Source organism: Castor canadensis, chromosome 9 (assembly GCF_047511655.1).
Source record: "Castor canadensis chromosome 9, mCasCan1.hap1v2, whole genome shotgun sequence".
Taxonomy (NCBI): Eukaryota; Metazoa; Chordata; class Mammalia; order Rodentia; family Castoridae; genus Castor; species Castor canadensis.
In genome coordinates, this window is record NC_133394.1 from 85,881,971 (window position 1) to 85,908,468 (window position 26,498).

Consider the following 26,498-nt stretch of genomic DNA (forward strand, 5'->3'; position numbering starts at 1 on the left):
CAGCCTAAGAGAATCTTTTGTAAATGATAATCAACACACTCGCTAAGTACTATTGATGTTATGCTGGAATTTATACATGGTCAAACACATCCGCAGAATGAAATTAAATTCCGTAATAAGTTAAGTCAACTTATTAAATTAAACCAAGCACAGAAGTTAAAACAGAGTAACCTGGGTTACAAACATACTCATTCTCTGAAAGAGATGAAATGTAAAAGAAGTAAGGCATGTACCAAAACCTAAAATGTCACTGGGTGCCAGTAGCTCATGTCTGTAATCCCAGCTACTTGGGAGGCTGAAATCCAGAGTATCTAGGTTCAAGGCCAGCCCAGGCAGATAGTTCTCAAGACCCCCATCTCCAAAAATAACCACAGCAAAATGGACTATAGGTGTGATCCAAGCAGTAAAGCACCTGTTTTGAAAGCATGAAGCTCTGAGTTCAAAACAGTCCCACCAAAAAAAAAAAAAAAAGTCTAAAATATCTGCTGGATGTGGTGGTGCACACCTATAATCCCAGCACTTGGTACTTGGGAGGCTGAGGAAGGGGGATTGTGAGTTGAATGCCAACCTGGGCTATATAACAGGACACTATTTAAAAAAACAACAACAAAACATCTAAAATGTCAGAAATCAGGAATTACTATGAAGTGGATTTAAATAAGCACCAAATAAAAATATTCTTATGAAATGGGTATCATAACCTGGAACTCTTATAAAATTTTCACTCACACTACTTGTTTTTTTGGCAGTCCTGGGACTTGAACCCAGGCCTCATGCTCACTAGGCTTGCTAGGCAGGTGCTCTACCACTTAAGACATTCTGCCAGTCCTCTACTCACACTATTTTAAAAAAACCAAAAGTACTAAGGCAGTTTCACCGCAATCGTATTTTAGTACTTAAATGGTTTATATCCATTTACTTGCTTGCTTTTTATTTGCGGTACTGGGGCTTGACCTCAGGGCCTTCACTTTGAGCCACTCCACCAGCCCTTTTTGTGATGGGTATTTTTGAGATGGGGGTCTCGTGAACTATTTGCCTGGGCTGGCTTCGAACCACGAATTCTCCTGATCTCTGCCTCCTGAGTTGCTAAGATTACAGGTGTGAGCCACCAATGCCTGGCTACTTGCAGCTTTTATCTGTAAGTTCTGTCATAGTTGCCCACATCATTTTTTCTCATTACTACAATAATTCTGGTTCTTAACTTCCTTTTCATATATTGGCATCAAGAAAATACCTTAGCTGCAGGGATCTCTAAAAGAGCTCCAAGTTCCTCAAAGGTAATATTATTATACAACTTGCTTGCAGACAACAAATTGTGTTCAATAACAGCTCTATCCAAGATGCTGGAACCTTAAATAAACATATACGAAAGAGTTAACATTTGAAACTAGTTTCATACTTTAAAAAGATGCCCCCGTTTTTCCTCTGAAAATTTCCAGGCATGTAACAATACATAGTCATCATCTTTATTCCTTTGAACAATATTTAAAAAGCAATCAAAATTCCCTACATGACAGTTTGGTTAACATACAATTACATAAAGATAATACAGCACTGGAAAATGAGTGACTGCTATGTAATTACTAAGTTAATGGATTTAACTCTTTTGGGTTGGGGCTTTGCTCTCTTTGAGGCTATCTACCAAATTCAGTCATTTTTCTTTTCTTGTTACAAGCACAAACTTTTATTAGTAAGCAGCAGCCAACAATCATACAACCTGTTCTGTAAACCTGATAGCGATCCCTGATCTCACATCTTTTGGTCACTCCACCTGCACCTTACTCTGAGGTAAGGTGAGAACTGTTCAGAACGTAGAGGCACTGACTCATCAGGGATCAGGCACAGAATCCTCCTGTAAGTGAGGTGATGACGTTCTGGCCCTAAGGTGCAATCCTAAGAATACATTAAAACCCACAAATTGTAGTTTATACTAAAAAAAATGGGGAAAAAAAGAAAAACTATGCCTTAAGATTGTTCACTTAGGGTTAACTGTAATAGCAATAAACAAAAATGTCTAAGAGATAAGTAAAGGAGTAAGGTCTAACATGGAAGTGGAAGAAAACAATTATCTTTTTTCTATACATAGTTCCATATGAAAATTATTTGCTGCTCAAAGATACTAGTGAATATTCCTCTTTTCTGAAAAGAATTATCTAATTATACCTTTTTACTTTTCTTTCATGATCAGAAAGCTCACAGTCAATCTGAAGGTGAATCAAACCACTTCCAGAAACTTTTTACATAGCTTTTAACTTATGTGTCAGATATCATCTATCAAAAAAGTTATTGCTTCTTAGAATATACAGAGGGTAAGAGAATTAAACAGGAAAAAGAAAAACAAGAATAGTTACAATTAAAACACATATATATATATAGCTGGTGGAGTGGCTCAGGTGGTAAAGCACCTGCATAGCAGGCAGGAGGCCCTAAGTTCAAACCCCAGTATCACAAAATACAAAAAACACATATATACTATTCATGATGGGGTAGGAAATGACTACAAATTTAATTTTAAGCTTTCTAGCAGCAGCCAAGCAAAATCAGAAAATTATTTTATCAATTCACAAGGTGTTTAAATAAGGTAAAAAACAGAAGAATCAGAAATAAGCCTAAAACTATAAAGGAATTTTTCTTGAGGATCTGTATAAAGATTTTCTGGAAAGAATTAGCACCTTTCAACAGAAAGATAAGAATCAACTGAGCTGCTTCTTAGAGTACAATTAAACAAAAGAAATGCAATCCCTTCACTGATCTAGCTTAACCTGGGCAGAAAGAATGGGTAAAGTGCACACCTTTCAGCCAGCTCCACCATAAATGACTCTTTACAGCTCATTTCTCTTTGATGTAGGATGACAATCAATCCAAGGCAGGACGTCTAACCCATATGCATGCTGATTTTGATCTGGCACATTTCTACTTGTCTGCATCTATGTTTTTTAGTATCATGTGTTATTGTTACCAGCTACTTTAAAACATCTGTAGATAAAAGCACCTAAAATAATTCATTTATAAATAAGCAACTATTAAAAACCTTTGTCCTGGCAAAGGCAGTCAGACTTAAGCAAATACATAGCTTAACTAGAAAATATGACACGAAGTTCTAGTCTCATTGTCAGCACTTTACCTGAGTAATCTTGAGCAAGCTACTGTGCTAAAATTTGGTCCATTTAAAGTAAGACTGAATAAATATGCTGTTTGAATCTAATCCTTAAGTTGCTTATCAATAGTTTAAATTTTTATTAAAACCAGACATTATAGGTATAGTTTATAATTTTTCTGCTCTAACAGGTTTCCAAAAAAATGTACTATTTCACAAAATGCTTTCCAGTAGGAACTTTTTAAAAACCTACTGTAGCTGGGCACCAGTGGCTCATGGCTGTAATCCTAGCTACTAAGGAGGCACAGATCAGGAGGATCACAGTTCAAAACCCTACCTCAAAAAACCCTTATCGCTCAAGCAGTAAGAGTGCCTGCCTAGCAAGCATAAGGCGCTGAGTTCAAACCCCGGTACTACCAAAAATAAATAAATAAAAATATACTGTAAGCCCATGTCTATGTATGACCTTCACCTCCAGTCAGTATAATATTCCTCTTTATTTGAAATCAGAAGGTATTAACAAAAGTATATAAAGACAGCAACAAGCTCTGGTTTAGCGAACTTTCTAACTAGTCTGCACTACGAGTTTTCCACACATACTGTAGGACATGATCATTACCATCAGCTGTAGTTGCTTTTTGGTGAGGCATCAACATGGCGGCAAATTCTTGAAGCTGATTTCCTCTGATGATCCTGTCTAGGTACATTTTCTCTAGAATCCCATATGCAGCAAGTTGCTGGCACCTTTCATCCTTAAAAAGAGTAGCCAGCATCCGAGAGCGCTGCTGTCCTAAGGAAAACATGAGCATCAAAGATTTCAATGTTTCCTCAACGAAAAGTGGTCATATTTTATGACCCTTTTTTGCCTACTAAAATATAATCCTCATTAATCATGATAGTTATGCCCTATAAAGTTACTACCATCACTAATGAACTATTGAGTCAACTGTTAATTTAATGGGAAATACAGGGTTAGGTTCCCATATTTTTATCAACCAATTGTTCTGTGACTTTGTTTTATGTCTTTCTGTTTAAAGATACCTTATTTAATATATGCTGTTGATTCATTAACACTGAACACATCCAACACTGTAACTCTGCACACCTGTAATCCCAGCACTTGAGAAGCTGAGGCAGGACGATCATGAGCTCAATGTTAGCCTGGCTACATAATGAGACTGTCTCAAAAAACAAACTATATATATATATATATATATATAAAAGATGAACAAACATCTCTGATAGGACGTAATGTTCACAATTTCAATTTATGCTTTCAAGAATATTTATGTTAACAACTGGTGACATAAAATTGTCAAACTAATGAAAAAATACTATCCATAAACTTTTTCTTTTTAAATGTATTTCTAAGTCTATAGAATGAAACAATGTCATTAGGAGCAATGAGCAGACCTAATGTCTAAATCTTGGTATTGCATTAAAAGGAAGGATTCTTGAAAAACAGGTTTCAAGTCTGGGGTAGGGAAAATACAAGATGAGCCTAAGGCAACTTTTTCAGCATTTGTTTTTTTTTATGCTGGGAATTAAACCCAGGGCCTCAGCATGATAAGGCATTCTTTTATGCTAGAATGCAGAGAAGTATTCAAAGACGAATAGGGCCTCATCACATTTGGGGCAATTTAAGCATTAAAAACAGTAACAACTACAATGTATTAAAACACACTCAATAAACAAAAAACTAAAATCAAATATACAAGAATATTCACAGCAGTGCCATTTCTAACAGTCTAATAAACCGCTAACCAAAGGCAGTAGGATAAACTGGTATATTCATATAGTGGAATATTACACAACAATGAAAATAAGGAAAGAACACTAGACAGAACAATGTGGATAATTTCATAAAACTGAGCACAAGAAGCAAGACAACAACAAATGTATGTGGTGTTGAAACACCACAGGGAAACCCCTTTGTACAATTAACATACACCAGTGAAAATTTTTTTAAACTGAAAAAGATTTTACATCAATGATTTCATTGATGTAAAAATAAGGACCAGGTTCTTGGAGTATGAGGAGTTGGCACTAATCACCAGGATAAAGCATGAAAGGGGCTTTTGGGGTGATGGTAATAAGTTGCTTCTTGCTCTGGATGCTGATCACATGAGGGTGTTCAGTTTGTGAAAATTCATCAAGCTGTACATTTCTGATATGTGTATTTCTTTATATGTAAATTATATATACAGGAAGAATGTAGAAAAAAGTACATCATGAGACAAATGAAAAGGAGAAAATGGAAAATAAAAAGAAACCAAAGGAAAGTTCATGCTGAAGAAGAGAATTAGAAAGTCACCACTTGCTTTATATATGTAACGTAACAAATGATACGGCAAAAACTAATGGACACTAATTTATTACGTGAAAGGAAAGGGGGAGTAGGATTTTTATAGACCATCAAAGCAGCTCCTACAGATTACTGAGTAAATGAAAAGAGACAAATGTGCCTTTACAATGGAGTCTCTACCTTAAGTCAAATGACCAAACTCAGCACCACAAACAAAGGGGCAACCCAGTATTGTCTTCTAAAGTGATGTGATTGAAATTACATGGGCATTCTTCCAGAAAAATTTTAACCTGAATCTAACCCAACCTATTTCTAACTAACTTCTAGTTCACAGGAAATACATAAGGTTAAGAAATAAGTAAACAGCAGGACAAAGTGTTTCATTCCTATAATTCCAGATACTTGGGAGGCAGAGATCAGAGGATTGTAGCTTGTGGGCAGTCCAGGCAAAAGAGTTTGTGAGACCCCATCTCAACAAATAAGGCAGGTGTGGTGGTCATACCTGTGGTACCAGCTATGCAGGAGGCATAGAAGGAAGAGGATCACTGTCCAAGGCCAGTCCCAGGCAAAAAAAGTGCAACTCTATCTAAAAAATAACCTAAAAGCAAAAAGGGATGGCGATACGGTTTAGGTGGTAGAGCAAGTACAACCTTACTAGGCAAGTGATGGGCCTGGGTGGGGGAGGAGTGCGCAAACCCCTGAACCAATGGAAAAAAAAAAAAGGAAACATGTAAACAATACTTATCAGACAAATCTAGAATGGACATTGTTCTACACAAAAACTTCCTTGAGCTCTTCAAAAGCGCAGTATTTTTTCAAGTGAGGAAACTGTTCTAGACTCAAAGAGATTACAGACATAATAACCAAGTGCTATGTGTGAAGTTACTCCTTCTTCAGGGAGCAAAAGGCAGCTTTTATAATGATCCTCCTGACACAACTGGACCAGACATTAGATTTTACACACAATTATGTTCATTTTCTTAGGGTCGACAATGATTACATGTACGCAGAAAAGTGCCTTTGTTTTTAGATGTGTGAAGGGAGCATAACACAACACATCAAAAAGTGAGAGACCGGGCTGAGGATGTAGCTCAGTGGTACAGTGCTTATTTAACATGCCCAAGGACCAAGATTCAATCCCCAATATTACAAAAAAGAAAAAAAAGTGAGTGACAGATAGAGAGAAAAGCAAATATGTTAAAATGTCAGGAAAATGAGAGAAAGAGCAATAAAGAGAGTGACTCTCTTAGATATTAAAGCATATTATAAAGCTATAATAATTTTAAGAGCTTAATACTAGTATCTTTATAAACAGGTAGTATTATGTTCCCGAAATCTATTATTCCATGTCTCAAATCAATAGGAAAAACAGTGAATTATTTAGTAAATCATGCTAGGTCACATGACTCACCACTTAGCAACTGAAAAAAAAAAAAAACACACAAGTTAAATCCCCACCTTGTTTCTTACACGGTAATAAATTCAAATGAATTAAGAAGCCAGCCTGGATGAGACAAAAACTTCTCAATCAATAAGCCTGGTGTGGTGGAACACACCTGTCATCACAGCTACACAGGAGGCATAACAGGAAGACCATGGACACTCAAGGCTACTCAAGTAAAAACATGAGACCTTATTTGAAAAATAACTAAAGCAAAAAGGGCTGGAGGAATGGCTCAAGTGGTAGAGCACCTACCTAATAAGCACGAGAATCCTTGACTTCAAATCCTAGTACCACAAAAAAAAAAGCCAGGTTAAAAAAAAAGTTGGATATGTAGGCTCAGGACTGTAATCCTAGCTACTTGGGAGGTGGAGATGAGGAGGATGGTGGTACAAGGCCAGTCTCAGAAAAGAGTTTGAGAGAACCCATCTCAACCAATGGCTGGATAAGGTGGTGCATGCCTGTCATCCTAAATATACTATAATTATAATATATCATAGGAAGATCACAGTCCAGGCCAGTCCAATACAAAGCAAGACCCTATCTCAAAAATAACAGAACTGCAGGACTGGAGGTATGGCTCAAGCAGTACGGCACCTGCTTTGTGAGCATGAAGTTCTGAGCTCACGCTTCAGTTCCACCAAAAATAAAGATTAAAATAAAATAACAAAGCAAAAAGAGTTGGCAGAGTGCCAAGTGGTAGAATGCCATTGCCTAGCAAGAGCCAAGTCAAGTTTGACCCTCAGTATAACAAAACAACAACAACAAACCCTAAGCACTGATTCTCTCCCAAGACCTTTTCAAGGTATCAGTGAAGTCAATGCTACAATTATAATTATTATAATAGTTCTTACTATAATTTCTATAATGCAAACACATCTTCATCTTTTCACTGTGTTCACATTTTCGCTTTTACACATTGGTGGTGTAAAAGTAATGTGGGTAAATTTTCTAGTACCATAGCACAAAGCAAGGTGCTATACTGTCTCAATCACACACTCAATAAAACACAAAACAAACAGAAAACCAACTAGGAATAAACTTAATTAAGGAGGCGAAGGAACTCTACAATGAAAATTATAAAACCCTGAAGAAGGAAATTGAAGATGACACTAGAACATGGAAAGCCCTCCCATTTGCATGAACAGCAGACTTAATTTTGTGAAAGCAATCTACAGATTCAATGCAATCCCCATCAAAATCCCAACATTGTTCTTCACAGAAATAATCAATCCTAAATTTCACAGGGTTGCACAAAAGACATGAATAGCCATAGCAATCTTAAGCAAAAACAGCAATGCTGGGGCTGGGGCTGTGCCTCAAGCAGCACCTGCCTAGCAAGCACAAGGCCCTGAATTTTTGCCCAGCAAAAAAAAAAAAAAAAGTGGGCAATGCTGGAGGTATCACAAAACCTGATTTCAAACTACACTACAGAGCCACGGTAATAAAAATAGCATAGTACTGGCACAAAGGCAGAAAAACCAATGAAACAGAATAAAAGACCCAGAAATAAACTCACACACTTACAGCATTCTGATTTTCAACAAAAGCACCAAAAACATATGCTAGAAACAGCCTCTTCAACAAACAGTACTGGGAAACTTAAGAGTACTGAAGCTAGACCCCATCTGTCACCCGTACCAAAATAATTCAAAATGGATCAAAGACCTACGTATAAGGCCTAAAGCTGAGCCTACTAGAGGAGAATGCAGGATGGCCCTCATCGATGGCACTATTTGGGAGGCGGTAGACAGTTTAGGAGGTGGGCCTCAGTTAAAGTGAGTAGGTCACTGGGGAAGTGTCCTTGGGGGCTGTATATTGTCCTGCTCCTCACCCTGCTTCCACTCTGCCATGGGGTATGTGCTCACAGCAACAAATAACTGACTGAAACAGAAAACTAGTAGTAAGAGTTGGGTCATTGTTGTGACTATTCCTGCCAATGTAGTTCAAAAGAACACTTTGGAACTGGTTTGTGCAAGAAATTTTGAAGTTTGGAGAAGTGGGCTAGAGAACTCCTAGAATACTGTAAGCAGACCTTCATGAGCAATTCTGGTGGGAACTCAGAGAATCAATACTGACAGGAATGCAAATATAAAGACAGGAATAGGAATCTATTGGGAATTAGACTAAAGGCCAAGAGTATGACATTCTGGCAAAGAACTTATCTACATTTTGTATCCTGACTAAATTTTTTTTTTTTTTTTTGTGCTACTAGGTGGGGCTTGAACTCAGGGCCTTCACCTTAAGCCACTCCACCAACCCTATTTTTGTGAAGGGTTTGCCAAGATAGGGTCTTGTGGAACTATCTGCCTGGGCTGGCTTTGAACTGCAATCCTCCTGATGTCTGCCTCCTGAGTAGCTAGGATTATAGGTGTGAGCCACTGGCACCTGGCCTGACTGAATGTAAAAATAATGGGTTAATTAATCTGACTGAGGAAATTTCAAGGCAGCCCAGCATTCAGGCTGTGGCATGGTTATTACCAGCTGCTTCTAGCCAGGTTTACAAAGTGAGAACTGGGAACAAAAAGCAGAGCAGAAGGGTTTAAAAATAAAACAAAAAGCATGCAGTTTGGTCAGAAAGGGAGCATTTTAAGAGTTGGGGGTCACAGAAATTGTAGTTGTTACAAAGACTAGGGCACTGGGACATTAGGGAAGATGCCTTCAGGCCATCTCAGGTAGGATTCATTTCATCATGCTCAGCCACCCCGGTTCTGAGAGGCCACTGTGGCCATGGTCCAAGGGGGCCTAGCTATTGCTTGAGCTGGCAGCAGATCTTGGCATTGTCCACATGATGCTGGTTTTGCAGCATGCAGAATGCAAGAGTTGCAGGATCCTAGAGGCCTTCACCCACATTTCAAAGGAAAGCCTGAGAGGCTAGACAATGTGTACGCAGCAAAGTTAGAGTCCCTGTGAGCAGGCACTGAGAGGATAACTCGTGAAGCTATGAGAGTGATACTGAAGATGCAAAGGAGACTGCAGGAAATTGGAGACACCAGGAATGTGGAATGTCTACCAGGCAGCAAGCTGAGCCACCCTAAGACAGAGGCCATGTGGCTACAATGGCAAGACCGTAAGGGCGGGACTGCCCAAGTTCTTTGGTGCTCACATCATGCCACTGTGTGCCCCAGCTGCCAGACATGGAGCTGCAGGATATAATGTTTACCCTGATAGGTTTCAGTCTTCCTTTGGTCTGATTGATTCTTCCTTGCTATTTCCATACTCCTCCCTTTGGGGATGGAAATGTTTATTCTGTGCTACTGTAACTATGTCATTTTCTTTTTGATTTTACAGGGGCTCATAGCTAAGAGTTTACCTGTGAGCCTCAGAGAAGACTTTCAACTTGGAATTTTGAGCAGCGTTGAGCAATGTATAACTGACTAAAACACTATCAATGTGAATATAAAAAAACTACCTCTACGTTAAAGAAAACATAAGGAAGTCATAACAATTCTCTAGAATATGAAGGAAGACTCAACAATCTGAACATGTCATTAGCTCACAAGTGAAAACTGTTCAAGAATGAAGATTTCAGGATAACTGAGAAAGGCCATGGCTTAGAATTAGCAATACTTTGTAATGTCCTTCCTACTTTATATGTTCAGTGATTTGCATGCTATAATTTAGTAAAAAGCTTGTTATATTTATTGATGAAAAGGATGAATGCCAGCACTAAAACTGAGGTTTGAAGGTTAAAAGAAATTCTAAAAGCAGTACACTAATTACTATATCATTAATTTTTAGATTTTTTGTTTTCTTCTGTGTAATTCTCATTTAATTTTGTATTTTTTCAGTGAAATTTTAGAACTAAATTTATGTCACTTCTCTTAAGTGTTCCTAATAGACAAATACACGCATATCATTAGTATTACTATTATTATTATTGCCAGTACTGGGGTTTGAACTCAGGGTCTTTTGCTGGGCAAGTGCTCTATCACTTAAGCCACACCTCAGACCTTTTTGCTTTAGGTTATTTTTCAGGTAAGATCTCACTCCCCCACCCCCTTGTACTGTGCTTTGAACTCAGAATCTCATACTTGCTAGGCAGGTGCTCTGCTGCTTGAACCACACCTCCAGCCTTCCTTACTCTGGTTATTTTGGAGATAGGGTCTCACCTTTTTTTTTTTCTTCTTGCCCAGGCTGGCCTGGAATCACAATCCTCCCAATCTCAGCCTCCAGAATAAACTTGGATGACAGGTGTGCACCACTGCACCCAACTATTGGCTGAAAGGGGGGTCTCATAAACTCTTTGCTAAGGCTGATCTCAAACCTCATTCCTTCTGATCTCAGCCTCACAAGCAGCTAGGATTATAGGAATGAGACACCAGTGCCCAGCTAAGACTTTTTTGCCTAGCCCAACTTCAGACTCCAATCCCCCTACCTATGCCTCCCATGTTGCTGGATTACAAATATGTATCACTGGGCCTAGGTTGTTTATTGAGATGGAGTCTCACTAACTGCTTGCTCGGCAAGCAGTTGAGATGGCCTCAAACCACAATCCTCCTGATCTCTGCCTCCCGAGTAGCTGGGATTACACACACATGCTACCATGCCTGGCCTATTAAGTACTTTCAAAGCTAACAAACCTTTTTATTCTTGTTTTTGTTTACATAATTAAACTAAGTTTACAATAACTGTATTAAGACGACATCCCTTAGGAGACTATTTCCTTGCTAAATTTTCCAGTAGTTACCATTCTAAAGTTATTAAGTAAAATAACTAACTTCTTTAAAGCACAAATGACATGTTTACCTGCTGATGCTAAGATGGTGCAGTGCAAAGCATGCTTTAAGGCCTCTAGTCTTTCACTTTCATGGACTATTGTCTTGTAAGACAGCTCATTGTACCTTTGTGCAGCTTCAATAAACTTTCTTCTGTAATCAAGAACACGTGCATAGCATACCTACAGGGGGAAATGTTTCAATTAGGGAAAAAAATTTTTTTTTAAAAGGCCAAGAGAGAAAGAGAAAAGAGAATTTCTAAAATATTTATCAGGTATTCTGGAACATTTTAGTATGCCATGGTTCACCAATACAAAATTAATTCCAAAACGGCTCATCTGTTACCTTATAATGTATCTGTAACTGTTCATTGGTTGATTCATTCTGAAGCAACGATGCTCGGTTTATGTAAGCCTCTGCCTGAACAGGATCGTCATCTTCCAGATACAGCCTAGCAATCTTCAGGTAAGTCTCCAGTTTATAATCTACATTGTACTGTCTATAATAGATCAGAAAAACATGGAATAGCTCAATAGTTTATCAGGAAAATTTTTAGGATTAATAAAAATTGTTACTTGTTTCTTTATATACTCTTAATACAAGGAAATTAAAATTTTAACTACATTGAATTACAGACTAACTAAAATACAAGTTTACTAAATTTTTATCATTTTTATCATCAGTGACTACATTATATCATAGATACTTTTAGTCTTCAGATAATCTCATAAGCCAAAGACCATTAAAAAAACTCCTAACCACTTTCGGGACACATTTTATACTACCAGTGGGATTATATTCAGACAGTATACTCTCTACCCTTTGAATCCTTCAAATTGCAGATGTCCTTAACCCACTATGCTTTACCTCCAGATAATATCCTAAAAAGAAAATCAGTGATATACCCAAATATTTATGTACACAGGTATTGATTTATAAAGTTATGTACAAATATCTATGATAGGAAAAATGGAAACCACCTATTACGGTATTTATAGTATCGAGTGTGGTACATAAAAAAGGCAGACTACTATGCAGTTATAGTCATTACTATGTGCTCACAGTCACCACAGGTTTTGTTTTTTGTTTTTTGATGGTAGTGGGGTTTGAACTCAAGGCCTTACACTTGCTAGGCAAGTGCTTTACCACTTAAGCCATGCCCCCATAAAGCTTTTTTTAGTTGTCTTTTGGAAAGAGTCTCGAGTTTTTGCTGGGGCTGGGATTACCCATCTAGCTGGTGCTGCTGACTCATTGTAATTCTAGCTACTTGGAAGCCTGAGATTGGGAGGACAGAGTTCGAGGCCAGCCGGGTAAACAGTTCATGAGACTCTATCTCCAAATTAACCAGAGCAAAATGGACTGGAAGTGGGGATCAAGCAGCAATACGCCTGCTTTGCAAGTGCAAAACCCTGAGCTCAAACTCGTCTCACCAAAAAAAAAGCCAATAGTGCACAGGCTCAGAAACCCTGCCATCAATGAACTATCTATACTCCTACCAAAATCTATCTTTCTACTAGATTCCTTTCCCTTTTGTCTACTCCTGCAGGAATCCTTTCCCCAAATTCTCAACATCAAATTTTTGCTTTCCTCTGAATCATAATGCCTCTTATCCTAACCTCATCTGTCATCTTCTAGCCTAGTTCTTTTCTCTCCTTTTTGAAAACTTCCCCTAAGGCCAGTGGGGGGGGGGGAGCACAGAACTCCCCCAAAGAGTTACCCTTACTCACTGTCTCTAATTCTTCTCTTCCTATTCTCTCTTAACCATACTAATTAGGCTTTCACTCTCAACAGTAGTTCCACCAAAATTGCTCATCAAGGTTAGCAATGGCTACACATTACTAATGCCAATGGTCAACCCTCAGTTCTTATCAACACCATATCTGATTTCTTGCTCTTTCTTGACATATTTTTTTCATTTCACTTCCAGGACAACACATTCCATATTCTTCTTACCTCAATGGACAATTCTTCTCACCTGCTGTATCTTCCTCCTTCCTGGCCTCGGTACTCAGTCCTTTCTGCTATCTGCATTCCCTCCCTTGAAGATCTCATCCAATCTAATGGCTTTAAATTTCACCGACGCATTGATGACTCCCAAATGTACACCTCTAGCCCAGACTACCTCTCTACTAAACTCCAGACTACTATGTTCAACTCCCTACTAGATATTACCACAAGGTCATCACATGTCCAAAATAAGTCCAAAATGGAACTCTTGGTCATCCCTTAAATCGGGTTCTTCCCTGCTCAGTAGATGGCAGCTCCATTTTTCCAACTGCTCACGCCAAAAATCAGGACTTATCCTGACCCTGTTTTGCATACTCCACATCGAATCCATCAGGAAATCCTCACCCTACCTTAAAAACCATATCCAAAATCCAACAGTCCTCAGAACTCCTCCATCACTTCTGTGGTAGTGCAAACCTCTTAACTAATACCCCTTCCTCTGTCATTGCTTGCTGGCAGTTTATTCTCAACCCAGTAGCTGAGTGATTCTGTAAAATCTGACAGTCAGATTATGACACTCTTTTGTGTTCAAAATCCTCCAATGGCTTCCTCTCACTTCACTTTCAGCCAAAGTACTTACAATGGCTTATAAGACCACACCTAATCTGGTCCCTGGTACTAATATTTCATTCCCTCTCTACCCACTGTTTACACTGTCCACACTGGCCTCCTCGTTTTTCTTAAGAAAACATTCTGACTATATTGCCATCTTAGGGCTTTTGCACTAACCATCCCTTCTAAAAGTAGTGATACTCTGCCTTCAGATAGTTCATAGCCACTCCTTTACCTCCACTACATCTTTGAGAAAATGACATCAGGACCAGCCCACTACCCCAATCACCCCATTTAATCATATATATATATATATATATATATATATATATTATATAAGACATACATATGTATCTTCTCTTTGTCCACTTTCTTTGTCTATTGTCAGTACTGGATTTGAATTTAGGACCTTCTACCACTTGCTAAGTAGGCAACTCTATCACTCCAGCCTCTTTGTTGTTGTTGTTTTGGGTTGTTTTTTGGGTTTTTTTTTTGTTTTTTTAAAGACATGGTCTCACAATGCAGCTCAGTCTGGAACTCATGTAGCCCAGGCTGGCCCCAAACTCACAATCTTCCAGCCTCAACCTCCTGAGTGCTAGAATTACAGCATCATGCATGGTCTGCCTCCTTACTTCTCTAGAGGGGGCACTGCTTTTTTCACTCCCTTCCTTGTTGGAGCAAGGTTTCTCTCTCACTCCTGGTTATTACTGAACCTAACTGGGCTTAACTGGGGGCAACTGGAGATTCAGAAAAGACACAGGACAGACAGACAGACAAAAAGTGGAGTCAGGTGTGTTGGGCACTCAGATAGAGACACCCAACCCTCATTGCTTCTTTTTTCTATGTTCTTTAAGGCCTTACTCCTTGCAGTTCTTTAAAATCTTGCATCTAATGTCTTCTTTAAAACCTTGCTTAAAACCTCTTTCCTTAGATCCATACTGTCCCATGTTTTCTGTTAGCTTATCTTTAGCTTAATGGCTCTTAAAGTCTTTTGCCCCAGGCTTGCAGCTTTTCTTTAGCTTTCTTAAAGCCTTGATGCTCAGACTTGCAAAGTCTTGGTCCTCTTATCTTGCACTGTCCCACATTCTCTTTGGCTTTTCTTTAGCTTCTCAAGCCTATGTTAAAGTTCTTTCTTTGGCTTAGCTTTCTAAGGCCTATGTTAAAGTTCTCGGTGCAGACTTTAGCCATATTTTTCCCTTCAGCAATTTCCCTTTAGCAATTCTTTTCCCTTCAATAATTCTTTTCCCTTCCAAAAGTTTCCCACACCAAAAAGCCCAAAGCAAAAGCCCCAAGCCAAAGCCCAAAGTAAAAGCCAAAGGCAAAAGGCAAAAAGCCTTAAGCCCTCCTTCAGCAGGCCTTTTATAAACAGCAGCAAACAGGGTGGAGCAGAGGCTCTCAGGGAGGGACATCACATTTTAACAGAAGAAGCCTGCATTCCTGCTTCTCTGAATGCAAGCTCAGAAGACACAGAGGTTTTCCTGGCCGGGGCTGTGTCTATCTAGGCCTACAGGTAAAAGCAATTAAACTGCATGTCGCCTTGCTTATGTCCAGTTCTCACAGGCTTTTCATAATCTGCTCTCCACACTTCTCTGAATAACATTTATCATGTTCTAACATACTATAAAACGTATTTATTAAGTTGTCGGCTTCCTAAACTAGAATGTAGAAAAAAATCTAAGTGAACAATTATAAATAGCTCATATATATTTATCCAATATCCAGTATTTACTATACTTTTGTCCTGTTTCCAAAGGAATTCCCACCAACACTTGGGCTGCATTTCTCCAATCTTCTTCTTTCTCATATATAGATGCAAGATGTTGTCTTATGGAAGCAACCTGAAAGAGTAGGTATACATATTAAATTATTTTAACTGGAATAGGAACTAATTACAATAAATAAATAACAAGTAATCTACGTTGACAATGCTCTCAATCAACAAAGTAAGCTGACAAGTAAATAGTAAAAGTTGATATGGATCACTCGAATTTTTCTATGAATCTTGCATTCACAAAATACCAAAACAACATATTTCTGCAAAGTAAATTATAGCGATACTCTAGTTTAAATGTTAACTTTTGCTTTTATGTTATTGCACATATGATGCTAAAGTTTTATGTTTTCAACCTGACTTACAATTTTACTGATTTTTTAAATTGTCTAATAAGTAATATTTGGTTGATAAAATTTTAATACCCGAGCAAATGTTACAGTTGGAGTTGCAACATCTTAATATTTATTGGAGGTGCTGGTAGAGTGGCTCAAATGGTAGAGAAAGTACCTGCCTAGCAAGCATGAGGCCCTGAATTTAAACCCCAGTATAAACAAACAAAAAAAAAACCTGTTCTAATATTTATTTGATTTTACATTATAAAATGATGTTTTGCACACTGTCTGTAAAAAGTAAAATTGTATGATTATCTCCTTTTAAGAATTTAATAATACCAGGCTCTAAAAGAAAAGTGCTGCAATCACAAATTCAAAATCAACTGCTCTAGATTTTTACCTGCTCCTCAAATGAAATGACTCTAGGCTGGATCTTTTCCAAGGTGAAATGATAGATTTCTTTGGCTGTGCTATCAGGCAGGTTAGGGAGATGTGTGCAGAAATCAGTTAGCAACTGTCGCGAGATCACAAGACTGACATTCTCATTGACCACTTGTTTTAAAAGATAAAAGAAAACATGAGTAATTTATAAATTTTCACTAAGCAACCAACCTTTACTTAAAATACTTAAAATACTAAAAAAAATCTATATTAGAGCAGCCTTCAATGCATTATCCAGAGATCTCCATACCCTTATCATTTTATATTACACAGTTTTCTTTATGCTGGATTACTTATGAAATTATTAGAACAGATGGGTAATACCTTAACTTTTCTAAGAAAAAGAAAAAGCTTTGTTTAATAGTTGAAAATTTTATGCTTCCTTATTATTTTCTATAAAGTAAAGGCACAGAAATGCCTATATTTTTATTTATGTGTTTATATCCCACATAGCTCCAAAAGGAAGTTGAAGAAAACAGTACTGGGCTCTTGGTTCACACCAGTAATCCTAGCCGGTGGCTCACTTCTATAATCCTAGCTACTCAGAAGGATCAAGGTTTAAAGCCAGCCCCTATCTTGAAAATACCCAACACAAAACACAGCTGGCGGAATGGTTCAAGTTGTAGAGTGCCTGGCTACCAAGCATGAGGCCTTGAGTTCAAACTCTAGTACCACAAAAAAGAAAAACTGTAAAATAATGGTCATGATACTTAAAGGAAGCCAGGTGCTACCAGTACAGGTACGCCATTTGTACTTTCCCAATAAAAACAATTTCAATCAGCACTAGATGTATCAACATTGGTTATAAATGCTTATGAGATATCACTGTATGTGATTATCAAAGAAAACTCTAAATTATCACTCCTGATTACATGACTTTAGAAACTTAACTTTTCTATGTTTCTGTTTCTTCATCTATAAGCATAGGATAAAATCACTTGCCTCATAAAATTATTGTGAAGCTTAAACGCAATAATATACACAAAGTACTTTAAAAAACACCTGGCACGTTAGACTTAACAAATGTTGGTTACTATTATTATATTCTTACTTTTTTTTTTAACAGTGATAAGGATCAAACCTAAGGCCTCAAGCATGCTAGGCAAGCCCTATTATACACTTTTAAATGCATCATAATTGTGAGCCATTACTTAGATAAATTATTCAAGCCTAAAAGCAGAAATTATTATGAAAATAAGTGATTTAAAAGTTGTTCAGTAGACTGAACCAATTTTAACAGTCGACTGCCTTTCTTGGGAGAATTACTAAATTCAAATTTTATATAAAGATCTAAATTTAATTTAAAAAAACACTATTCTTTTGCTACTGCAGCACAGTGTTCTTAATGAAGCCATTCAGAACAGTTTCTCTGAAACCACTGCCAATTTATCTCACACTGGAGGCTCTAATTTTTTGAGGTAGTAACTTATAGCTCTTATTATTAGTTTACAATATATTGACTGACTCTTACTACTGGGTAATACCAGATGTGACTGAGAAAACAGTCTCATTATAGCTGCCATTAGGCACTTATGACAGAAAAAAATTACTACATACTAGTATTACTCAGGAAAGTTTAAGTACAGAAAATCAGAAAACCTAGTTTCTAGTCTAGGCTTTGCCAATGGCCAGCTAACCAGCCTCAGAGAGAAAAATATATCTTAATCCTGAGATTCAGTTTACGATATACACAGGGATGCCTGTACCTATACTGTCTAATCATAGAATTATTGAAAGGAGCCTCTGTGATAGATGACACATGTGAGAACATACTGGAAACTATAAAACACCATCAAGTGTCAATAATGTTAGTTCAGTATAAACTCCAGCCTGAATTTTGAGTAATTTTCAAGATAATTATAGATACGCTTCAAGTCAGCAAGTAGAACAAAAGTGTAGTGATGAATGGAAACTTCCAGTTCCCAATTCAAAAGGAACATTCTTAATATTAGTAATGGTAAACAAACAGCACTCACCACATGCCAGTACTATTCTAAGCACTTTATTGTTTATTAACTCATTTAATTTCCCAACAATTCTACTGCTAACTTTGTAGATGAGGAAAAGGAGGTACAAAGTGCTTAAATAACTTACCCAAGATCATAAAACAGCACTTCGGGATTTGAATCCAAGCCATTCTCTTTAAATTATGCTACACTGTCTCTCATCAGTTGCTATGCCAAAAACTATACAAAATCTTAATTGGAAGTAATTTGTACAGAATTAGTAGTAATTCTGAAAACAATTCATTGAAAAGTAATTAAGCTATAAACAGTTTAAATTTGAGAATGAATCAATCTCAATGCATATTTAACGTTGATAATATGATTTAAAACAAGGCTTGAGAAAATGTTCAAACACTAGCTCAGAAGTACAAGCAAACCAAACTTTCATTTCTACTTACTTGCTTCCACAAAAGCTTTCAAAGCTTCTAGTTGTTCTGCCCCAGATAACTGAATGGCTTTTTCTAGGATCTGACGATACCTAAAACAATATCAAATAAAATTAATTTCCAGAAGGCACTACATTTCCTAATGTAAACTCTGAAGTTTATTTATTCATTTCTGATGTCAACTTTGATGTGTATTTATACACTTCTATTTACCCTGATTTTTTTTTTGTTTTTTGGTGGGCCTGGAGTTTGAACTCAGGCCTTCACACTTGCAAAGCAGGCACTCTTACATCTCATTTTGCCCTAGTTATTTTAGACATGGGTCTTGTGAACTGTTTGCATCTAACCATATCCTCCTAATCTCAGCCTTCCAAGTAGCTAGGACTACAGGCGTGAGCCACCAGCGCCCAGCTACCCTGATTTTTTTCATGGTGCTCTAGTTTGAGGTTTTCTTTATTAGACATCAAAGAATTTTTTTTAAGTTTCCAGCCAATCAAAAGAAATACTAAATCTATAATTCTAAGATGCCACTTATAGTTTTTAGGATAGTATACTAGAATTTTTTAAAGTTTTCATGCCCATCAAAAGAAAAAGTGAATCTATAACTCTGTTATGGAATCTGAAGTGCCACTTTTTCTTGCAAGTGTTAGTTTAGAATTTGAATTAAAAAGCCAATTTCTGCCAGGCACCAGTGGCTCACGCCTGTATCCTAGCTACTCAGGAGGCAGAGATAAGGAGGATCGCAGTTCAAAGCCAGCCCCAGCAAATAGTTTACGAGTGCCTATCTTGAAAAAAACCCATCACAAAAAGAGCTGGTGGAGTAACCAAGATGTAGGCCCTGAGTTCAAACCCCAGTACCGCCAAAAAAAAAAGGCAAGCCAATTTCTGATGGAAGGGGTGAACTGAACTTTTGTAAATGTCACAATGTACTCCCAGTATAACAATAATAAAAAAATAAATAAATTATAAGTGAATAACCAAATAAATAACCAATTTCCTTTCAAGTCTCTTAAAGACATATTTTCCTTCAATCATATGTTTCGCAGACACACAAGAACACTGTTTGAGGTGATTCAGAACCTTTTCCTCTTTTGGACGTAATGCTATCTAAAGTAAGATAACGCTTAGTAGGCAACAAAACCAAATAAGACACTGATGTCTCAGTGTGAGCAAAATAAACTCTGCCAAGTCCAATGCAGCATAGAACACCCTCATGTGCCAGTGCTTATCTGTTCTTTACTTGGATTCAATTCTAATAACTATTCTACCCAATGTCCATGACCATGCTAAGATTCAAATCAGTATTCTAAAAGGATGAGGGAAATGCTAAAAATAAACAGTAATTATCAGGCAATGGTAAATTCCTTCCTAAAATACAAGCTCCACAAGGACAGATTTCTGTCTGCAATACACACAATACCTCAAACAGCACTCAGCACATCATCAGCACTGAAATATTCAACAATATTAGTAACATCTTATTTCTTAAACTGAGTCAGTACATAACATTTAAACTATTTTATTCTTTATCTCTTTTGGTCTTAAACTATTTAGCTAAATGCATTTTATAAACTTAATAGCATTGCAATTATTCAGAAGGTCATCCAGAATGTAGCCAAGAAATAAAATTTACACAAATAAAACCTGAACTCATTCTGATTTCTAACTTGAGAGGAACACCCTCAAAGCTACAATGTAGCATTAAGTCATTCTCAATTCAAAATTCTCATAATCTTGGTTATCTAACTTCACAAAACCACAATGAAAACAGATATACTGGCAGAAAAGATAGCAAATTCTAAAATAGCCCATTGATTCTAAGCAAGGAAATATTAAACTTTCAGAAACAAAAGTACCACTTTTAATATTGATAAGTTTGAGAGTCTTTAAAGGAATAAAAGCGGTGGAGGGTTATTTCTTTTTTCATCTTTTTTCTTTTTGTTTTTGTTTTACTGGTGGCTCAGGCCTATAATCCTAACTACTCAAGAGGTAGAGATCAATGAGGAGGATCTTGGTTCAGATTCAAAGCCAGCCCTGGCTAGGTAAACAGTTCTAAAGACCCTACCTCTAAAATACCCAACACAAAAACAGGGCTGACAGAGTGGCTCATGGGGTAGATAGGGTACCTAGCAAGTGTTAGGCCCTGAGTTCAAACCCCAGTGCCACCAAGAAAAAAAAGGGAATATCAATATCAGAAAATTCATTTGGGTAAAATTTCTCTATCATAATTTATGTGTACATGTATTTGTGTATACATATAAATTTACATGCACATATAAATTTAAATTTTTCATATACCTGTATTTATGTACTTATTATCCTGGTTACATTTCAGATAAGTTAATGTTAATTCAGTTCCTAGGCTTTTTAATATGCCATATGAAGTTCTGTGTACAATGTTTAAAATTTGTAAATACCTTAGTCTTTAAAGATCTTTTTTGAAAAAGGGTCTTCCTATGTTGCCCAGGCTGGCCTCAAACTCCTATCCTCCTGCCTCAGCCTCCCGGAGTGCTGGGATTACAGGCAAGTACCACCATAACCAGATAGTTTTTGACGATCTTATAGTTGGGAAAATGAAAGTAAAAAGTTAAGCAGGGAGTGGCAGTGCACACTTATAATACCAGCACTCAGGAGGCGGAGGCAGGAGGATTGCAAGTTTGAGACCAATCTGGGCTACATAAAGTCCCTGTCTCAAAACAAACAAAAAGCAACAACAAAAAAGTTTTAAAAGATTTGAGCCCCACATTGGGCATCAAAAAAATTAAATAATATATCGAGTATTAAATTACAATACAAAAACAAAAGTTATGACTGGACAATGTGTTAGACAAGTGAAGAGGCAATATATTAAGTCAGAAAAGAGTAAAACCAAAATGAGTTAGTCAGAAAAAATTTCACAGATGACAGTAACAGCTTTTTATTGAGTATTCAATATGCACACAATGGAAAAGTGGTTGAGGGAGAACATAACAAGTACCAAATATTTTTTCCTTAAAAAATACTTATGGAAGCCAAGTGCTGATGGTACATACCTGTAAATTCTACCAATTCAGGAGGCAGAAATCAGGAGGATCATGGTTCAAAGCCACCCCTGGGCAAATAATTCATGAGACTCTATCTTGAAAATACCCAACAATAAAAAGAGCTGGTGGAGTGGTAAAACGCCTGCCTAGCAAGTGTGAGGCTCTGAATTCAATCCCCAGTACAACCAAATATTTATGGAAAAAAATTCATGGAGGAAAGTAAATTTCATTTGATTAAGATACTTTACATCCATTCTAACCATTTATCATCAACGTATGTTTATTAAGCATCTCTTATGTATACCAACCAAAGTTTAGTAAAAATCTGGGTTTTTGGCACTTGAAAGGAATCTGGAGTAAATACACACATGAAAATGTTCCACAGTCATTATTTAGTATCAAAATGAGTCGTACAGTTTGTACTAAAAGCTCTACTTACAGTAGATGAACTAGATGATTGGACCAACAACCCTTGAAAAACAAACAAAAAAACCCAACAACATAAATGATGAAAGAGATACAAAAAAGAAAAAAAAGGTGTGATAGTATAAAATCCCAACAATAAAAAGAAACAAGGAGAGAATAAGAGGCAATATTTAAAGAGTTGTAACTGAAAATTTCTCAAGACAGTTGAAAGAATCCAACCCATGGATTCAAGAAACCCAGTGAAGGTCAAACAGGGTAAGTTGGTATTTACAAAAAGTGGCCACAAAAAAAAAAAAATTGGCCACATCTCTCACTCCCTTTATCTATGCTCCTTTGTGATGTGACTTGGTAGTTCTTCACATAGAGAGGTACAGCTTATTTCCCTCATTCCTTGGCTCTGAGCTTATTTGACCAGGAGAATATAGCAGAAGTGAAGTGCCAGTTCTGAGCCTGACAGCTGTTTTGTTATGCAGATAAATATCCTGACACATTAGTCCCCAGACAGGACCAGATAAATACCAGTAGGCAAAGCCAGGACTTTTCACAGACAGCATCTCTGAGGGAGTTGCTAGCTACCATTGCACTGGCTATTGATAATCAAGCTAATTACCTCATTTATCATCATAATAAATCCATTTAATCCAAATAATAGTTTGTAATCTAAATATCTGTAATCCAAATAATAGTTGTTTTACACTACTAAGTTTTTAGTTTACTAAATGGGAAGGAATAACGGAAGAACCAATAGCCCACGCCTATATTCCTAGCTACTCAGAAGACAGACATCAGGATGATTGCGGTTGGAAGCCAGCCCGAGGTGAAAAAGTGTGCACACACACACAAAAAGCACACACACAACACACACACACACACACACACACACACACAGGGTGGTGGGGCCTGGCAGAGTGGCTCAAGTGGTTAAGAGCACCTGCCCAGCAAGCATGAGGGCCTTTGTGAAAAAAAAAAAAACAGAAGCATCAGATAGAACAGGTACTATTATCTCCAATTCAGAGCTGAAGAAATAAATAGCTGAAGTTTCAGAATTCTGCAGAGGCTTCAAAAGTTGTATCTCTCCTGATAACTAATGGATTTAGTCTTCAATATAATAAAAAGAAAAGCAAACATGGGGAAGTAAAGAAGTTAGTTTTACTTTCATCCAAATCTATCAAGATCAAATACAAAAAGGACCGAGCCATGAAGACATATTCAACTTATTTCCAGCCCATGGAATAATATATTTGCTGACTGCTTATAGTAGCAACAACACTCTGATGGTATTTTCTATGTGCCAGGTACTGTACTAGGAGATTTACACACACACATACTTATTTAGTTCTCAGACAAGAAAAAGTTCCCATTTTCCTGAGTGGAAAAAATGCTGCACAAAATACTAAGCCCAAGATATACTGCTAAATTTCCTAATAAAAGTAGGTTACGTTTACCTCCAGAAAAAAAAGGAACCACAGCTCACATAAAACATATTCACAACGCCAAAGTTCAGGTTTGAGCAAGTGTATCTCCTCAGATCAAAGAGATCTCAGCTGTCAGGATATAAATATTAGGACCAACTTGAAAGGCTTACTTTAAACAGAAAGCACACTCATTACAAAGAGCAATGCTTCGAAACCTACAAGGCAAAAACAGACGATCTAGTCACCCACCTACCTATCCTTTAAACTGTTGAACAGCTTGCAAGACAGGCACGTGTCACAAATTCTAACTTGGAGTGGAGCTAAGCATTCTACACGATTTCGAGAAAATTCCTAAACAAACCTGTTTCCTGCAAACATCACTGTTTTAGACATCCTGATCCACGACAAGAGGACATTCTTCAGAGTTGGTGGTGAGGTGAAGAGAATCCAAAACACAAGAACCACAGATGACGGTCCGAGTAGCTCTGGGAGACAGGACAGCGGCCATACCTCCTAGGTGCCTGTCAACCCGCGAAGCCACCTCCTTGGAAAACTCTGCACCAAGATCCCAGAATGCAAATCCCCTCAACCAAAGGTGGGTGAGGAGGAGCAAGGAGAAGTCTGAATCGGTGTCGGGGACAGGCCGGCAATGAGATGGGGACTAGTAAAGGCCAAGGGAGCAGTCGTTTCTCTGACCACGCTTCCAGAACCCAAAGGAACCAGTACGGATGTTACCAAGAGTTGCACAAGTTGATATCTACGAGGACCTAAGGCCCGAGAGGCCCCCGCAAAAGGTCCCCTCAGCCCCTTGTGCTCCCACATTAACCGCCCCGGCGACTATCAGGCCCGCCCCCTCGGGTCGCCAGGCCCGCTCCTAGCCACGCGCTCGAGCGCCTCGGTCACCTCAAGGAGAGCAAGTCTGCGGCTTCCCTCCCCACCTCTCTGCTCCTGTACTCCTGGGAAACACTCACTTGCCCGCCAGATCTTTATGAGAGCCGCTCGAATTCATGAGCTGAGCCAAATCCTGTCGCACGGCGGCCGCCATCTTTCTTCCAGCCCAGTCACAGCAGCCCGGCCTCTCGCAGCCAAAAAGAAAACGAGTATGGTCCTCCCAAGGGTAGCTAGAGAGAACCCGAGAGACCACAAAGTTTCGCCTTTGTGGGCTAGAGCGCCAGCAACGGGAGCAGAAGGTAGCTCCGCCCCCAGGGTTGAATGACTCGTGATCCTCTCTTCACGTCTAAAACCCATCCAGGCCACGCCCACATACTCGGGCTCTCACGCTCTGACTTGTGATTGGCTGAAGAACTTCAAGGCGTGCGTCGCTTGTGCAACTTCAGTAAGGTCCGGGTACGTTAAAGTACTACGTTTTCGCTAAGTTCCGCGTCTTATGTCTATGGTATACTGTCCTTCCTTCTTTAAGGCACCGCTTAAACTACTTAGAACGAGTTTTTATTTCTCGTTCACCACAGCCCGATCCTTTTGTAAAATGACAACACATACTTTTTCAGGACTGACTGTACATCCCATTTTGTCCAGGACAATGGTATTTTCCATCTGTTGTCATGAAGTAATTATTAATAACACCCCGTTTCACTCTAGAAACGGTTCCATTTGAATGACAAAACATACGGTCATCTTACTTTTATAAGTGATTATATTCATTACTACGTATGTATCCTTATAAAATCTCTTTCTGCAAATACAAGCAAATAAATTTTGAAATTTTTCTTCTACAAAAAGTAACACACCTTACGGTTCTGCCCTTGATGCTTTCACTTTTTCTGGACATTTTACCATATAAATCCGGGCTTTAAAAGATAATTATTTTTAGAATTGAAGAGTATTACACAGTGAGGGTATGCCATAATTTATTTAATAAGGATTAAGTAGGACACTGAAGTTACTTAAGTAAATCAATCAATACTGCAATGAATAACTGTACATGCATCATTTTATATATGTACAGGTAAAATACATTCTCAGGAGTGAGTCAAAGGGTGGACACAAATTTTGGTATGTATTGCTAAATTGCATTTAAATTTATCGTTTTAGCCTCCACTCAGACACATAGTACTGCAATTTCTTGCAGCCTTACCTTCGAAGGTTGTTAAACTTTAGAATTTTTGCCATCTTGATATGTAATAAATGACATGCTTCCTCTACTATGAAGAAGAAGGAAAAGAAGACCAGAACAAGGAATTTCTTTTTTAAGAACTAAGGTGGAGATTGTCCACATTAATCCCAACACATCCCATTAGCAAGATGGAAATGTAGTTTCCACTTGAGCATCCTGCCCACAAAAAAAAAGAAAGAAAAAGAAAACGGGATGTGGTTAGTGAGACAACAGTCTCTACCTCAATCTGTCCCTCGGAACACCTAAATATCTGTGTCTTTCTCACAGTTGGAACATCCTCCCTCCCTACAAATGAGAGTTCCAGTTCCCATCCAGTTTTATCAAAAGAGAATTTTACAACAATTTAAAGATATTAACTGGATTTATTTTTGATTTTAGAATCAGACAATACTTCATTTCATAAAATAGAGTAAGTGTTCATAAAATGAGCCAAGGAGAGGT

The 26,498-nt window shown here is 37.8% G+C and overlaps 1 protein-coding gene across 3 annotated transcripts in view; it reads right to left on the reverse strand.

Moving 5' to 3' along the window:
* The window catches only part of Cops4 (COP9 signalosome subunit 4), a 35,730-nt gene extending 10,607 nt beyond the window's left edge, over positions 1–25,123 (reverse strand). Inside the window, exons 1-8 of one of the 3 annotated variants that reach the window (XM_020167169.2) lie at positions 24,895–25,099; positions 19,072–19,151; positions 16,627–16,778; positions 15,855–15,958; positions 11,907–12,060; positions 11,593–11,743; positions 3,717–3,887; positions 1,235–1,350 (exon numbers count right to left, since the gene is read on the reverse strand). In XM_020167169.2, the coding sequence (XP_020022758.1) occupies positions 1,235–1,350; positions 3,717–3,887; positions 11,593–11,743; positions 11,907–12,060; positions 15,855–15,958; positions 16,627–16,778; positions 19,072–19,151; positions 24,895–24,968 (1,002 nt within the window). In that variant the 5' untranslated portion in view covers positions 24,969–25,099. Of the gene's footprint in view, positions 1–1,234; positions 1,351–3,716; positions 3,888–11,592; positions 11,744–11,906; positions 12,061–15,854; positions 15,959–16,626; positions 16,779–19,071; positions 19,152–24,284; positions 24,702–24,894 lie in introns of those variants that run through there. The other 2 variants (XM_074041870.1, XM_074041871.1) reach the window with 2 other exon arrangements.
* Positions 25,124–26,498: the final 1,375 nt, after the last annotated feature.